General features: G+C 40.1%; 1 protein-coding gene across 1 annotated transcript in view; it reads left to right on the top strand.

Annotated features, from left to right (window-relative positions):
* Positions 1-1,055, top strand: part of KCNG1 (potassium voltage-gated channel modifier subfamily G member 1) — a 3,273-nt gene extending 2,218 nt beyond the window's left edge. The window contains 1 exon segment of the mRNA XM_082491383.1: positions 105-1,055. Coding sequence (XP_082347509.1) covers positions 105-875 — 771 coding nt within the window. The 3' untranslated portion in view covers positions 876-1,055.
* The last annotated feature ends 15,849 nt before the right edge of the window (positions 1,056-16,904 follow it).

Genomic DNA, 16,904 nt, shown 5'->3' with positions numbered 1-16,904 from the left:
GGGTTTAAAAAAAAAACTACCACAGAAACCTCTCTTCCTGTCACCGTGCCAACTAAAATAGTTATTATCCAGTGCCGATTACAAACTCCTCCTCTTTCCTGCAGGGTGAGTGTTCCCAGATGTGCTACAATATTTTCATTGTGGAGTCTGTCTGTGTGGCATGGTTTTCCCTGGAGTTCCTGCTCAGATTCATCCAGGCAAAGAGCAAGTTTGCGTTTTTGCGGAGACCGTTAACCCTGATAGACATAATAGCCATTCTGCCGTACTACATCACTTTGCTGGTAGACACCACTTCGGTGGGCTATAAAAAGCCCAGCTCTGGGAGCATCTACCTGGACAAAGTAGGTCTGGTCCTGCGTATTCTCCGTGCCTTGAGGATTCTCTACGTCATGCGGCTGGCCAGGCACTCCCTGGGGCTGCAGACGCTGGGGCTGACCGCTCGCAGGTGCACCCGGGAGTTTGGGCTCTTGCTCCTCTTCCTCTGCGTGGCCATCGCGCTGTTTGCACCGCTCCTGTATGTCATCGAGAACGAGATGGCGGACTCGCAGGAGTTTACCAGCATCCCCGCGTGCTACTGGTGGGCTGTCATCACCATGACCACAGTAGGCTACGGAGATATGGTTCCCAGAAGCATTCCCGGCCAAGTGGTGGCGCTGAGCAGCATCCTGAGCGGCATCCTCCTCATGGCATTTCCAGTCACCTCCATCTTCCACACGTTTTCACGCTCCTACATTGAGCTAAAGCAAGAACAGGAAAGAATAATGTACAGGAGAGCGCAGTTCTTATTAAAAACAAAGTCTCAGATAACCAACACGACACAAGGTAGTGATATTTTATTCCCCAGTATCTCTTCTGAGACCAGGGACAATGAATGAAATTTAAGTTACTATTTCTCCTGATGTCAAGTAATGTTTTGTTGTATCAGATTCCATCTTTTTATTTGCTTTGGAAGCATTTTACAAAGGTAACTCTCATATTAAAATGAAGAAAAGGAGCTATTAACCAGGAACTGATGTGCTTTAAGAAGTCTGTTATTATGCTTTCTTCCTACCCCCCACCCTCCAGCATAATGTATAGAACAGATCTTTCACCGAGATCATACAGTGGGATTTTAGGAATTAAAAGTTCCCTGACAAAAAAAAAAGAAACTATCTATAATTACGTACTTGACAGGCTGTTTTGCCATTTGTAATACACATTTTCCCAACCGAATCACAATGTATATAATCATTAAACATGCCGCCAGTTTTCTTGTTCTTCTTGTATATGAATAATGTAAATACAACAAAATTAATGGCTAAATTCCCTCCCAGTAAAACGCCTTAGAGCGTAATGGAAGTAACCACAGATGTTTGTCCCTTTGTGCTCTTAAAAAAACATTAAGTAAGATTTGTCATTCACAACAGCAACTGTATATTTTTTGTAAGTCGGCCCTAACCATATCAGAAAAGAAGAATCGAGCTGTTTGTATCATAACCTTGCTAAAGATGTAAATACTTAGAGCTCACCGGCTTCAAAATTTAATTGAAGTTAGAGAGTTGATCCTATGTCATTGAACGCAGTATTCCCAGGAACAAGATCTTTTGAGTTTTGTAGCATTTAATATTATTATCAAGAGGTGACTAGCTGCAAATCAAATGAAATATGCATGATGAGATGCCAGTCGTTCCCTACCATCTGTTTCCATGTTTTTACTTTACCTCAGCTATGAAACAGAATTAAAAGAGGCCTGTTTCCAGGGGACACCCTACCATTACTTGGCAAATCAACGCTGCGGCTACCCATTCACATTCAGCATTTGGTTCTTTAAAAGGAGCAGAAAATATATGGTCGTGGGAAGTTGCCAATGATGAAAAAAAAGAAAATATCATTTGAGTCATGGAGTGGGGGGGTACTGACAGCTTTATACTTCACTGTCCTCATTTGTGAGAACTTCAGGCTTAATTAACTATACTGTTGCCATCATTACGGACATCATCGTAATGGAGAAAAATTTTAATAGGACATGAAAAGGCAACGAAGGTCCCAAAACACAACCATGTATTCTTCATCCACACCTAGTCTAGGTTCTCCTGCTGAAGTCAGTGGGAGCACATGGGTCAATGAGACACTCGGGTTTGGCACAGGTTTCCACGGAGATTAATGAGAGACCTCCCATTTATTTTAGAGGCAATGAGACTGGCTTGCATAACAGCGCAGGAGAAAAAGGCCAGAACTTTAAAAAAAGAATTAAATCCACTTGTTTGATTTCATGTGTGCTCAGGGGTAAAGAAAAGCCAATCTTAACAGTTTCCCCTATTTTCTAGTAATTTTACTTATTTGTTAAGAGGTAGGAGATTTTAGAAGTTCCCAGCACATTCACCAATGCTTCTCTGTCCTAATTTTTAGAAACACTATTGCTTATTGGCATTTCTGGAGGAGGTTGCTAGAAATGCCAGAATGCATGATGATTTAAATTAAGGCCGAGGACACAAACATTGTCCTTTCAAAAAAAAGGTAGAATTATATCCTCAGCCTATGGTGTTTGGCCAAGCCCACGTTACACTGGTTTTCTTTTCAAATGTCTTTAAAATACAATATTTAGGTGTTCTGATATGCTTATTATTTAAGAATAATTCAAAGACTTTAAAAAATGCACTTTACAAATAATTAGGGCTCTAGCACTCTTCAGCCTGTTGTAGGTAAATACACCTATGGAGCATTACTGCAGAGTGGTAAAATATCCAGTTTAAACTCTTGGCAATTAATTATGTGCCAGAACTACGAATGTAACCAGCTTTTCACTCTTGTTCTTCAGCTTTAATTAGAGGTGGACAAAAAACAGGAACATCGTGACAAAAAAGGGACACATTTTCCATCCAAAATACTCTTAATTTCAAAACTGTTTGATCATCTGTAGCATTGGCTTCAACTCAAGTGCTATGCATCCTTCTACCTTTGTGTCAGCATTCATTATAAAAAGAACTGGTAATTAGATTAGTCCTGTGAGCAACAGTTGCTTATCTAAGAATGTGTTTGACAGGCTGAGCCATAAATAAGAAGCTGTAAGTGAATATAAGAAGAAATCAAGGCTTACCAAATAAAACCTAAGCTGATTTCCACGTTGTGCTAGCTAATAAATGCTGAAGGTCCATCCATTTTCTCAATGTCTTTACATTAAGTTAACACTCATTTATTTCATATATCACTTTATTTTTTTTTATCCCCAAATTATAGCTTGATACTGAAGTCCTTGTCCAGGAAAAAAAAAATAAATCAAAATATCACCCTGATGTTGGTTGAGCAAACCTGTGAAAGCATCTTGCCTGTTGCAAGTCCTGCCTAAGCCAGGAACAAATAAGCCGCCCAGGATGTACCCCTATGTAATTTTGTACTTGGCAACACATTACTTGTAAGCATATCAACGTGTTTTATTATGAATCACTGTACCAAATTAGCTTATGTTTTACAGGCGGTAATACATACTGTAGTCCTTATGCTAAATAAATCCAGCTATATGGCTTAAGAGCACAACATTAATATGAAACCCACATGCTGTGTTCCAGCTTTTACTGTGAAGCTGAAGGTTTAAGATGATTATGCCTCTTTACAGTATATTATCTGAAGTTTTAGTCAAACTCATGAAAATTATGGATTGATTCAAAAGCTGTTTCCAGTGACACAGCTGACAGCTACCACGTCAGCTATCACTCCTTTTTTGCATTTTAACAGCATGTGCAGTCAACAAGAATGTTCCAATAAAAACACCTTGTGCTTTTATGAAGTCAAAAGAATTGTTTGAATTGCCACTGGTAGAGTGGTGCATGTCTCCCATCGAGATAGGCTTGCATTGCTATTTATATTAACCTCTGTATACTGCAGTAACATGTACAGTATGGATTCAAACAGCAGTAGCTGTACTACTTTTGATTAATAAAGCGTCAGGCTCTCCTTTCATTTTCATGTGCTTCTTATGGTATAGACAGACTGTCACATGTGCTATAGGCATGCTTGCAAACCTGGGGTCAATATGAGAAGCGAGCAGCAGTTGAGGGAGAATTTGGGCTATGAGCACCGCTAGCTGAAGCAAGCTGGCTGCGACAGATAGCTTTTCCTAGGACATGAAAGTATTGCAGCACAGAAAAATCTAGGTACCAATTCAGGAGCTTGTTTAGGGAAAGCTTTCTTGCGTGTTGTTCCAAGAACCACAATCACAGCTAATCGGGACGTGGCTTGAAAATATTTTAACCATTTAACCAAAGAATCTTAACAGATTCAGAGAAGAACAGGAAGGATCCGCGAAGGCTGAGAAAGAGAAAAATCCCAGATAAAACAAGAATTTCCAGTTACGGTGGTATATTAAATTACTTTCTCCAAAATCTTTTCCTCCTCCATCCTCCTTCCTCAAAAACAGTAACAAAAGCAATAAAAATCACCTGGTGATTGCAGCACTGATAAATGAAGACAGAGACACAAGGCTTCTCTAACTGTACATCAAAGAACATCATTTACAAGGTGAGTTGGAATAATTTGTATTACACTAAAATTCATTACGGGTCAAGGTCTTAGGGAAACTTCTTTTTAGGGAATATGTAGGACTTGTCTCCATTTGTCCCTTTATATTTTTTCCACTGTAATTCAGTACTCCACATTTCCATAGTCAGACGCTTTAGTAGTGTTATTTAATACTCAATATTTAGTAATGTCCAATTAAACAATAAAAAAAAATCATGCAGAACTGATTCATGGATTTACACATCATCAGATGCACGTCTGGGAAGGAAAACTGGCATGCTCTATACATTCATGACTTGTGTGGGTAGAGTTTAACTGGGTATTCAGGCTGATGCAAAAGCAAACATTTTTTCTGTAGAGCATTCTCATTCCTACTGCTATAGCTCTCTTCTGTAACTAAAACCAAAGTTTCATAGGAATCTCTGTGAACAAAAGCTTTCCACTCAAACAGTCGTTCAGGCTACAGACTGAGAATCAGAGTAAAAATTCATTTTAGGCACTTACCAAAGTGCCTGAAGTGGCGGCCTCATTGTCAAAAGATCTGAATCACCACTGGGAGATACGTGGTCTTCTCTATTCTTTTTATTTTTTAATAGAGGGAGCCTAGAATGAACTAGATCCCTAATTCAGGTGTCACAGTAAAAGGCTAGTGTTAGGACAGATGAATCAGAGTCTTATTCTTCAATTGCACAGAACCATCAATATCTACCAGGGGCAAATATAACCGTTCTTGGTAGCTCATGCCTGACTGTAAAATAGTTCTGTTCCATAAAATTACTGTTGTGGGGTTGGTTTTGGTTGGGTTTTGGGTTTGGGTTTTTTTGCTTAGATAAGAAAAAAGACTAGTAAGTTAAAACTGGAAGAAAGGAACAGATACTTCTTATAACAGCTACAAAATTTCACATCCCTCTCTTGGGTTTGCAACAGGCTGAAAACCGGCCTAAATAATCATAAACCTACACAGATTTAACTGCATTTATCCAAAATTAAACAAAGAAGTGGCAAATGTGACTTTGAAGACAGTGACATCAATCTCTGTCAGTCAATGACGTTAAGCCCTAACCTGACCAGCTGACTCTGGCCCGGGTGTCAGAGTTTCACCATTTTCACATTCAGCACTCATCATTTTCATTCATATCAGTAGATGCTAGAAGTATACGGCCCGGTTTTTCCTGTGTGTGTAGTTCTGTTGGTTACCTTATGCAAGATTTGACAGTGAATTTCATATCTATTTATGCAAAAGTTTATACGGGCACCAAAAATACAGAAAGAAAAAAAAAAAAAGGAAGCCCAAAGTACTATGCTTCCTGAGATGGTGGAACTGCGGTACCCCCTAAGCACAAAGAGTGCAACCTACAGAAACCAGACAGAACTGAAGGCATGAAACAAGCTCACGGTAGTGGCTGAATATCACCCTTGTCAGCAAAAATACACTTCAAAAGTTCTGTTGCTAAAAGAGAAAATGCTTAACACTGGATTTACCCACTCACTGATTTACCACTTCCTCTGTGGCATTCTAACAATCCCATTTCAGCATTACCAATGATCTCAGAGTTCCTAACGGCATAATGCTTGTATAAAAACCAGGAAAGTGAAGACCAGTTTAGATGCAAAACTTGTACTTCACTGAGCCAATTCAGCTCTGTGCACCTTCTGTCTTGTCTTGTAACATTAGAGTGTAAGTCCTTAGGACAGGTTTCCTTGTTTGGTAGCTGTCAGTCACTATGTAAAATCATACACCATAAATAAAGATAAATTTCTACACCACAAATAAAGCCAAGGAGAATTTTGCCTGTGCTGCCAAACTGAAAATGTTCAGAGTTTGGCCTATTAATTATTAACAATAAAACTAGACCTTCCTCCCTTTTTGCTCATTGTTTTAATTTGTCATTTTCCAGCATCTCATATCTTCTGAAATACTCCCTAGAAATCACTAATGACATTACAAATGCTATTAGCCCTGCCGAAAGCATGGGGAAGAAACTGCAGGATCATAATATCCGGGGATGTTTCTGCCCCGTCCAACAGGGCTTTTACTTTCTCTTCGCCTGCGGGAACTAATCCAGAAGCGAAAGTCACTTGAACGGAAATAAAGTTCTGCCATAACTGGAAACACAGCAGGCCAATTAGGGTAATTAGAGCATATTTGCTACACTTTATAAATATTAATTCATTATCCCTGTAGCCCTTGTGACATGAGTTGAACGGCCTTGTGCAACACTGAAGTCAGCTAGGGCACATAAACACATGTAATGCTGTCAAGCTAAGGTTTCAGCTTCACCTTTATCGAGTGACCTTTTTAATGATTGCAGTTTTGTAGCCGTACTTAATTACAGTCATAATTTTATTCCTACGTTCATTGTGGGTCCAGAAAAATGGGGCTGTAAACCACAATAATTAGCCTGCTCAAGTTTGGAATGCAAGTACTTCCCAGCCATCATCCGGAGATTAGAATTTTTAAAAAAACAAGGCTATTTGTTTCCAAAACTAGACAGCTAATTTTACAGCTCTCAGTCATGCAAGTAAAGGGGCTGGCAAGCATAACAATGTTTATCTTTATGCTGAAGATAACAATATAATTTAAATGGTGCCCACCACAGGAACAAGTTGTGTGGACTAGCAAAAGTTTCTATAGTTAATTATATATAGAAATAAAGTTTTGACACAGACTTGCTGAATGATAAACTGAAGTAGCGCTGCTCATTTTCATTAGTGATGCACCTCATGTCACAAAGATGTTGAGTGATATTATCCATAACTTTTACAGTGCTAATAGTTCTCGGATCAACCAAGGAAAAGACGACTCAGTTTCACTCATAAATAGAAGCACATTTTGAGAACTCAAAGAAGTTCTATCCTCGGGCAAATCAGATCCAACACTGTGGGACCGCAGGTGTCTTTAATGTTTCTGGAGACATCTGAGTGAGGAAAGTTAAGAAAGCAAAGAATTATGCAGTGCAGCAAGTGGGTGAAATTATCTTTTTAGTAGGTGAAAGCAGAGAGCACAAATTCAACATGGGCATCACCGGATGAAAACGAAGATGATTTGATGGGCAGAGGAAAGAAGCATCAGCAACAATAGCATGAGGTAAGGCTGGCACCCTCATCCCACCACAGAGGCTTCTATAACCCCCGAAATTGCATAAATAAAACATTTCTCTTGGTGGGACTTGTGTAAACCTGCAAGTGCAGTTTTTCCCACTCCTTGCCCTTCCACTGAGAGCAGTTACTCTGGCCCACAGCAAACATACTTCAAGCATTTGCACAAGACCATGGTGCATAATTAATTTTTTGCAAATGACTGATAGGCAAAGCCAAAGGGAAAGTTTTCCCTGTAAATCAAAATTTGTACTTCTAACTGCAAACGTTATAGTACTCAAAACGCACGACTACCCAGAGAGTTGGTCAGTTCTGCTAGAAGAGTCACCATTTACTGAGAAACACTGCAAATCCAAGCTGCGTGACAATGTTTGGGTAAAATAACGGGTTTTGATCAATGCGGAGTGGAGAATGTGCCCAGTTCAAGGATCTTACATTGCCATCTACGGGCCACTCCCGGCAGTTCTCGTCTGAGTACCGGAACCCAGGCCTAAAGCATCAAGCGTCTTTAAAAGGATGTAAAAAATCATTTGAGAAATAGTTTTTAAAATATAGAGGCAAATATTCAATCCCTTGCACTGCTTGGCTTCTGCACATGTGGCCTTTCATTTCCCAGAGCAGGCTGTTAGAGCTGCAAGGAGACCAGGATGAGGACATCATCGCTGCAGTTTGTGTGCGGCACATATTGACACTACATAAATACCAATGAACAATATTTATGCAGCGTTTATTTAGCTGGAATACTGGTAAGTTTTCAAAACGCTAATGCAACTTTATCTGACTAAAATCAACAAGCTTCAAAGTCACATGGGGAAAATGTAAACACCTCCATTGCTTGTACAAGAGCAGTCTGTTAACTAACCAGTTATGATTTTATTTACAAAAGAAACTACAAGATCTGCTTCAAAGAAAAAAAAAAACATAACACGTAAAACATTCAGTTAGCTGTATCTGTGCAATTGCTCAATGTTCAATGGGTTTAGATGTGCCTTACCCAAACGCCTCTTTCCCACTCCACCAACACCAGCGCTCCTGCTGTTGTGGGACCAGGAACATATTTTGCTGATAAATAAGTACCGAAGATTCCCTGATCCAGCTCACCCTGCAGTCACACAAATGCACGTACCAGTCCAAGGCAAAGGGCAGCGAGGTGCCAAGGAAAGCCTATGTCAACACTGCTAAAAAGTTACTTGTGAAACTTCACACAGTGAGGCACCGACCATCACCCAGTTGACCGGGCTCCAGTGGGGCTCAGCAGAGTTCTCCCAGCTATCCCAGACACCTGTGGTAAGCTGGGACCAACCATCCTGCAAAGGAGAGATCTATTTCTCTCCCTAACTACACAGAGAACTTGAATCTAATCTTAACCTTTCGATGTTTAAAGTTAGAAGAAGGTGACCCCATACGGAGCATCTTTTCTAACACAAACTATCAAAGTGCTGCTTTTTCCACTGTCGGAGGATCAATCCGTATTTCTCAAACTTACAACATATTTATGAAAAAAGTGAAGCCAACACTGTGTTATGCTCAAAAAAGAAAAGAACTGTCACTAAGCACCGATCTGTAGACAGGCACGCAATTTAACACAACAGATAGGTCAAGCTCAATAGAAAGAGCCCCCTAGTCTTTCTGCCTTGGGAAAACAGCTGTAGTAACAGCAGGGACTGTTCAGAGCAACAAGCTGCATGGCGAGCAGTAGTGAAGCCTTGTGGATCCCAAATGTCATCACTAGGGTGTAAATTTGTAGCTTGAGGCGCTGCTCCATTATGATAGAGTCATCTAAACCCGAACTTCTGGTGTCCTGCTCTCCCACAGCCAGCCATGACCCCGCGCCCACACGTTCCTCACAGAGGCACCAACACGCCGTGTGAGAGATCAATCCACTGCTTTGGCGGGGTTACTTTTCTCCTTGAAGAGGCTCCCTGGGGGAAAAATTAACAGTGACATCTGCAGAAGGAAGGGCCCGAAACGAGCAGTTTCCATCAGGAGCGGGAGCACTAATTTAGAGTGACCCACGGATAAGGGAGAGAACAGAAGCACGTGAGCTGTAAGCTTCACCCTGGGAAGAGAGAGAGAAACGCTGCTCCCGGGAGAGCAGTCAGCTGGGGATGTTCTACAGTTAACGTAAAACAAACCTTGCCTTTAGGAAAAGGAGGACTTTCATATTCATTCCTGTAAAGAAACAAGATGGCACCAAGGCGCTAGTCCCCAGTCTGCCACCCAAAGCCTAACGACCTCTTGAGGTTTGCGTTCTAAATTAAACAACAGCCAAACAGGGAATATGTGCTTCCCTGTTGTCTGAGGTTTAGGAAAGAAAAAATAAACCTAATTCCAAAAGTGCACTAAAAAGTCTTAAGGAAGGGACAGCGCTGTAGCTTCTTACATCTCAGATAAAACACTGCCACGATAAACCTCGGTGACAGTTCGTTTAGCAGTAGGGATGCACACACATTCAGCATACTGCCCATTAGCTGGGAATAGACCGACCTACTCTTCTGCATGTCATTTTGGCTCTGAATTTATATCAGTAGAATTTCTTATGACTTAAGTAGCTTTGTCACCCTTTCTACTTTTGCACCCTCAGAGCTCACTGGAGAGAGAAAAAACAGGTAAAGATCATAAACAGGTAGACATGAAGAACAGGTAGGGTGCAACCACAATAAATAAGAACAATTTTCCTGTACTGTAATTACTTACACTACAGCAATCTCACCTTCCCAGACGGAAGTCCCCTGCAGGCATTACAGCAATGCTGAATCATATGGAGAGCTGAAAGAGAGAATAAGGTGCCCAGCGGAGTGGAAGTCTGTCGATATAACGAGCGGTGCCTAAACAAGACCCTTTGCAATGTCAGCACAGCTGCGGGAGAAAGGCTGTCGGCCTCGTCCTGTCATTGACTCATTGGTAGACAAAAGAAAATTGGAAATAGTATTAGTGTCATACAAACAGTAATTTCTAGAACACCATCTCCAGGAAGCACCAGTTCCTCCAGTAAGGATCAATGCAAGTTATCCGGTTGGATATTGGAAGGAGGAATGGACATGTGCCTTCATCTATTCCTTGAACTCCTGTGAGTTCCAGCCCAGCTTGGAACAACAAACCGGTTATGAGTTATTACCTGAAACGAGTAACAGGCAGACTAAAAGGAAGCCATTTTAGAGTCTCTGCAACCTTCTGGTGTCCCAGGACAAGCCACAAAACTTCCCCATTTTGTTCAAGTTTAGCTACCACTGGAATACAGAACATTCAACAGCACCAGGGTGTTATAAATCAGTCTCCATCATTGTCTATATTTTAAGTACCTGTGCAAAAAGTTAAAAACTTTCATTCTTCGCAATTTTCACATTATACTAGTGGAATAATGGAGCTTTTTTCCCTTTTCTTAGAAGAATTGTACATCAATGCTGCCGTTGTTTTTAATCACAGTACAAAGGGAAAGGACATGAAGAAGGAAACATGATAAGAACCTACAAAACGATCAGTGCTGAAAACACTAACAAGATGAGAACATTAAGTTTAAGCTTGTCACTATGAAAACTGAAGAAGTGACTGAGGTAACTGCATCCAAGAAATAATTACAAGAAACTTATCTCTCAAATGGTGCTTTGAATGGACTGTAAGACGGCACTAACTGAGAAGGAGGTTAACACTAATCAGCGCAGCAGATGAGGAGGCCCCAACAGAACTTTGGGCAGAAAGCACAGGAAAGGAATTAAATTACTGTTTAAAAAAGTGTCAATACTCAGATATTCTTTGGATCAGTGGAGAAAGAAAGCGTGATTCAAAGATGAGCACGAGTTCTGAGTGTTGAAGAACACGCACCTAAAACACAGGAAAAATAGAGACATAACAACACACATCCAGTTTTAAGAAGCTGAAGGTGAAAAGGCACTTCTAGAGTGCTTTAACGAGTTCTAACTACTGTTACACCTGTTACCTCCCACCAGTACAGCAATAAAATAGAAACTGAGAGCGGAGTTTCAAAAACATATTTGAAATGGACAATATGCATGTCCTGGAAATAATTTCTATAAATTCCACCTAAAATGTCTGGGTTTAATCACATACACGCCTGTGGTCTGGGTGTGCACAGACATATGTGTACATATAGATATAAGCACATAAAAAAAAGACAAGTTTAGACACTTTGATGTCTAAGAGTTTCAAACCCCCACATTGCGAAGTCGGAAATCTATTTCACAAAATAAGAACTTCCTTTCACTATTCACAAGCCGGTGAACGCCCGTTTGTGTAAGAGACTTCATTTCCCAGCAAATATATAAGGAGCCATTTTAAATTTGGAAATAACCTTTCTTTGCAAGCAGAGATTTGGTCTCCTAGCAACAGCATGAACACCTTGTGAACAAAACTACAGCTTATTTGCAGAAGGGCCTCGTGCCGTGGGCATAGAGAAGCTGACGGTGTCTTCCTTCGGCGACCGATGGTGAAGGGTCAGGTCAGCAAAGCCTCCAGGCACCACACACATCAGGGCCCCAGCGAAGGAAGGACTACAGCTGAATCCACGCACATTGTGTGGCTGCTTCTACCTGGATTCTTCCACCTAGTGGTCTTTTCCACATCTTGGTTTTGGCTACAGCCATAGTCTGATTCTAGCTTTCAGCAGATATTATAACTTTAAGTAGCGCTGGTGCAGAATAGGAATAGCTTCTTTTCTGGCTGAAAAACTTGTACTGCAGTAAGACTAAACTTAATTTATAACAATTTGCTTCTCTGATAAAATTCATATGACAGATATCATTTTGGATGGAAGCTATTTTTTGTTCTTAGCTACAATTTTTGTCATGAGCATGAAATATTAGAACGGCAAGTACTTCACAATAAAAAGAACAAGAGGTCAGAGCAGTACCATCACATATTTCAGTTGGCTTTGACAATCAGCTGAATCAATCATATGAAATATATTTTGAAGACACAATTAAATTCACCCATTCAATGATAAAAGACTAGAGAACAGGCAAATAGAAGACATTTTCCGTTCCTGCTGTCAAGACCAGAACATACCAGTTGCTTTTCTGCTGCTGGAGATAAAGAGCATGCAGCTGTATGGCTCAAGCTTCTGACTGCGTAACGAAGCCTGTAACGTATTTGTGCTGTAAGCAACCAAACATTTCTCATTGCTTCCAGCAGAGCAGATGCAATATCCCGTTGCCTTGTCCAGGTCACATAATCCATGAATTTTAGATCTTAGAGCTGTTCTAGAACAACATGCTTATTAAATTGCTTCCTTGAGATCTGGTCACTAGAGTAAGATTTAAGCCCAACGCACACAGAGCAGACTGGGGAAAAAGTGACTTGCCCAGGATGAGTACAGCCAAAGCTTAGCAGAAACTCTAGGTTTCTTCTCAGTCTTTTGCCTTATTCATGAAGTCATTACTCTTTTGGACAACCTTGACTAGTCAAGGAGAAAGCTGTGGGAAATCTCTACATCTCATTCCCAACCATGGGCTCTAATCATGTACCGCTGCTTTTCCTGCGCTGTATTTGTTTTCCCCACAAAGATTTTTGAAGCAGTGGGGCCGGTATATTTAACCAGCAGTAACATAAACCACAGAAGGTTAATGTGTTTCCTGCGGCTTACGTTAGTGTTTGCTAACTGTGCTCCAAATTTTGCTACCCAAATACACGTTAGTATTTTACACTTCTCTGAGTTTTAATGCAGGAGGAAAAGCATGACCACATCATGCCCACCAGAAATTCAAAGGACTGGTACTACCTCTGAGGAACTCTAGTTAGCCTCCAGCCATAGCTAATGATGCTTTTGACTGCCCTTTTCTTCTTCTTCTCCCAACTACCCTCTTTAGTGATGTAATCGCTTTTTATTCAACTCCTCTGCCATTTCAAAAGTACTCTATTATTTCTGACTGAAGTCCTGTAACCAAAAAAAGCAGCACAGGTTGTATTTATCAAGCTTCTTGTACCATTACAGGATGACTTGGCTCCACGTTTCTCATTCAGCGTGGGTCCAAGTTTGGGAGCAACCTGCTCAGCGTGACCGATCCTTCCTTCCAGCAGGGAGTGGTTCTGCGTGGGAAGAACTTGGACTTGCATAAGAAAAGATGATCTTGCTCTTTCTCTCGATCCACCACCTCCCAGCATCGCTGGGAATTCCTCTTATAGCAATTCACTTACCGGAGCAACCGCTGCAAACCTGGGTGTGTTAATACGCTTTGGTCTCAGCAACGCGGCTACGCAGCTCCCTGGCCGCCAGGGCTTGTCACCACTACGACCTGGAGCGTGAGGCTGCCCTTTGTTTTGCATTAACTAAGATGGATCCACATTTCTGATGCCTGTAAGCCAGGTAACATTCAGCATAATCATTGAGTAATCACTTGCCAGTAGGCAGCAAATTTTCACATTACTGAACAGGTAACTGCAAACTATCTGCTAAAACTTAGCCTGTTTGCAGGCAGGCATCTGAACCATAGATTATGTTGTTACTGTTTATTCTCCTATTCTTCACCAGTTTTCAGTAAACCGCAAGCAAACTGCGAACTGGGACAGTAATCCAAAGTGTCTTTTCATTATCTGCACTTTGAGGAAACAAATTAATTACCTACAGCAAAAATAACCAAGCGAATCTTAGGAAATTCCTTTCAAAGGTTTGTGGTTTAGTGTATTTGTTTTACTAACCAATGATGCAATTTAAGATCTTTGCATTTACAAGACAGCTGCAGGCTGTAAGGCATTACATTTTACAAGGTAATTGTTCCTTCTGAAATACACAAAAACAGTTTGTAAATGAAAAGATGACATTATATTATTCCTCTTTAGTTTCCTCTCACCCAGGTAACAGTACTTCTCAGATGATCTCAGACAAAGGTCACCTGCTGCAGGTCAATACATTTGCCTTCTCCCACATGAAACAGCTGCCACCTTTTATTAGTATTAGGTGACTACATGGGAATAAAAGGCAAAAGCTTTTAGTGTCACACAGGAAGGAATGCAGGGGCTGAATGAACTCTTACTTCAGAAGAAAAAAGCAAATCCATGTTACATTCTGATCCACAGCTCTTCCAAGTGTGTCATAACTTTGCTGCTAACATCAGCAGGCCCCAGCAGAGGAGCTTCAGGTTAAAATCTTGTACAAACAATAAACCAACAACCAATAACTTCGGCAGTCTTACAACACAGATTTGGTAAGAATGTTATTAGGAGTAAACTTTTGAAACAATTAAAGTGGTCAGCATGAATTCAACCAGTGAATCAGAGCAAATGTATTAGCAATTAACTATTACAAAGATGAAAATTACAGACAGCTATTGATTATGTTCCTAGATTTTAAAAGAACTTTGTAAAAGTGCTATTAAAAGTAATACCTGACATCAAAAATATTAGCATCTTTAATTTGCAATCTTTTTTTCTTGTTTGCTTTTTTTTTTTTTTCCATCTGGCACCTAAGTGTTAAAAAAACTCTTTATAAACTTTTGTCTGAGTGAACAAAAATATTTTCTCCTAAAGAGTTCAACATTTGTCTTCCTGTTACTACCAAGTCACAAACACAATTATATCTAGGCAAAAGGAGAAGCCCAGTATCTTTTTGAGAAATCAGCTGCTTTGGGGTGAAGGGGATCTCAACAACAAGGTTGGGGTTTGGGGGTTTTTTCTTCCAAGACTGTTAAATGATCTTGCTGCATTTTGTTCAAATGCACTGGAACATGTGCACCTTTCCCCCCAGACACTATAAAGATCATCTTCTGATGTCTCAGGGGCCACTAGGATTTTATAGACCACCAGCTGAGAAACACTGGCCCGCACACACATTGGCTGAACCCAGCTGGCAATTTTATCAAAACATTATAGTACCCACTGCTCCCCTTGCTCGGGTTTTTTAATTCTGCTTCAAACACCAAGCTAGTAAGTCAGACGTGTAAATCGAGTGACAGCAATAAAGTTCATGCTAACACTGAAAATATACCCTATATAATAAAATATACAGTGTATATTTTGAAATATACAATATATACTATATATACTAAAATATACAGTATATATGTATATACAAAAATATACAGTGATAAGCAAGTCTTTAATCTCCAGTGATAGAATGACACAGTTTTAGGAACAACTCACCTAATTAACCAAGACATTATTTAAGCCATTTCATATGTAATATTGAGATAGTCTGCTGCAGGAAATAACAAATACACCATCTTTTCATTTCTATATTCTGACCAGCACCTGGATTTCAATGCGAAACACAAGCGCTCAAACTGATCCAATGTCATGCCTTCATAAGACCTCTCCTTTGGATTTATAGCCATGAACCAAGAGGTCTGCCAGATTCTCCACTGCTAGCATAATGCAGATGTTTAACTGCCGCATTAAAGGAATACAAGCTTAATCCCACACATGAAGCTACAGAGTCTAAAGAGAAAAACTTTCTAATCTATTTTAATAAATCCTGAGTTAAAAGATGCTTATAATTATAGAAGCTTTAAACAAATGAATATGCTTATTTTCATCCCCTTGTTTCATCACTTTTGTTACTCCACTTTTTTTGAGTTAGAAGAGGATAGCACACCGCTTCTTTTGTTACCTGAAGTTTCTGCAGAAACCTCACCTTGTCACGCGGTTCATTCATGACATTTGCACTGAACACACCTGCAGGATTTTTTTTATTTTTATCTTGTAAACACTGAAGACAGGCATCAAATGTTTCTACAGTACTAAGTGAGATGCTAAGGTTCACAACCTAGTTTCATTACCACAGGAACGCATCTGAGCTCCGGGCACAGATACCTCTCTGGGCTTGTTTTGATACATCAGGTCTCCAAGTTCAGATCTTGTTTCTAAAGAAGCCTAATTTGTTGTGTGTGCATTCTCTGACTTAGTGGACTTTGATTTTTTTAAAAAGAAATGTCCTTGACTTTTCAAAAAAAACCATGCCCTAACCAAGCAGGAAAATCTGCAATGCTTCTCAGTAACACACAGAATGTACTAGCAGTGACTCTGCAGTGACTCTGTAGATTTAAGATCTACATTTCATTTTGTGCTACAGTTTCTAATAGCCCTTTTCTGTACAATTATCCATTTTGGCTGTAAAAGCATTTCAAAATAGCACATGAAAAAACCCTCAGGTTAAGTCTCTGAAACAAACAATGCCTTGACAACTTACCCCAGGACAATTTCCATTCTACTTTTTTCTTGGAATACTGTATTTACTATTCGATTGCCCTGCTCCATTTTATTCTATTTCCCTGGTCTTTTTTCAAAAGTGAACCTCAGCTCTTGCTAAGGTTGAATTGCATCTTACAACCTAGAGAATGATTTGGTTTATTAACTTGCAGTGC

The sequence above is a fragment of the Vanellus vanellus genome (assembly GCF_965231255.1).
Source record: "Vanellus vanellus genome assembly, chromosome: 15".
Lineage (NCBI taxonomy): Eukaryota > Metazoa > Chordata > Aves > Charadriiformes > Charadriidae > Vanellus > Vanellus vanellus.
This window is presented reverse-complemented; position numbering and strand designations above follow the sequence as displayed.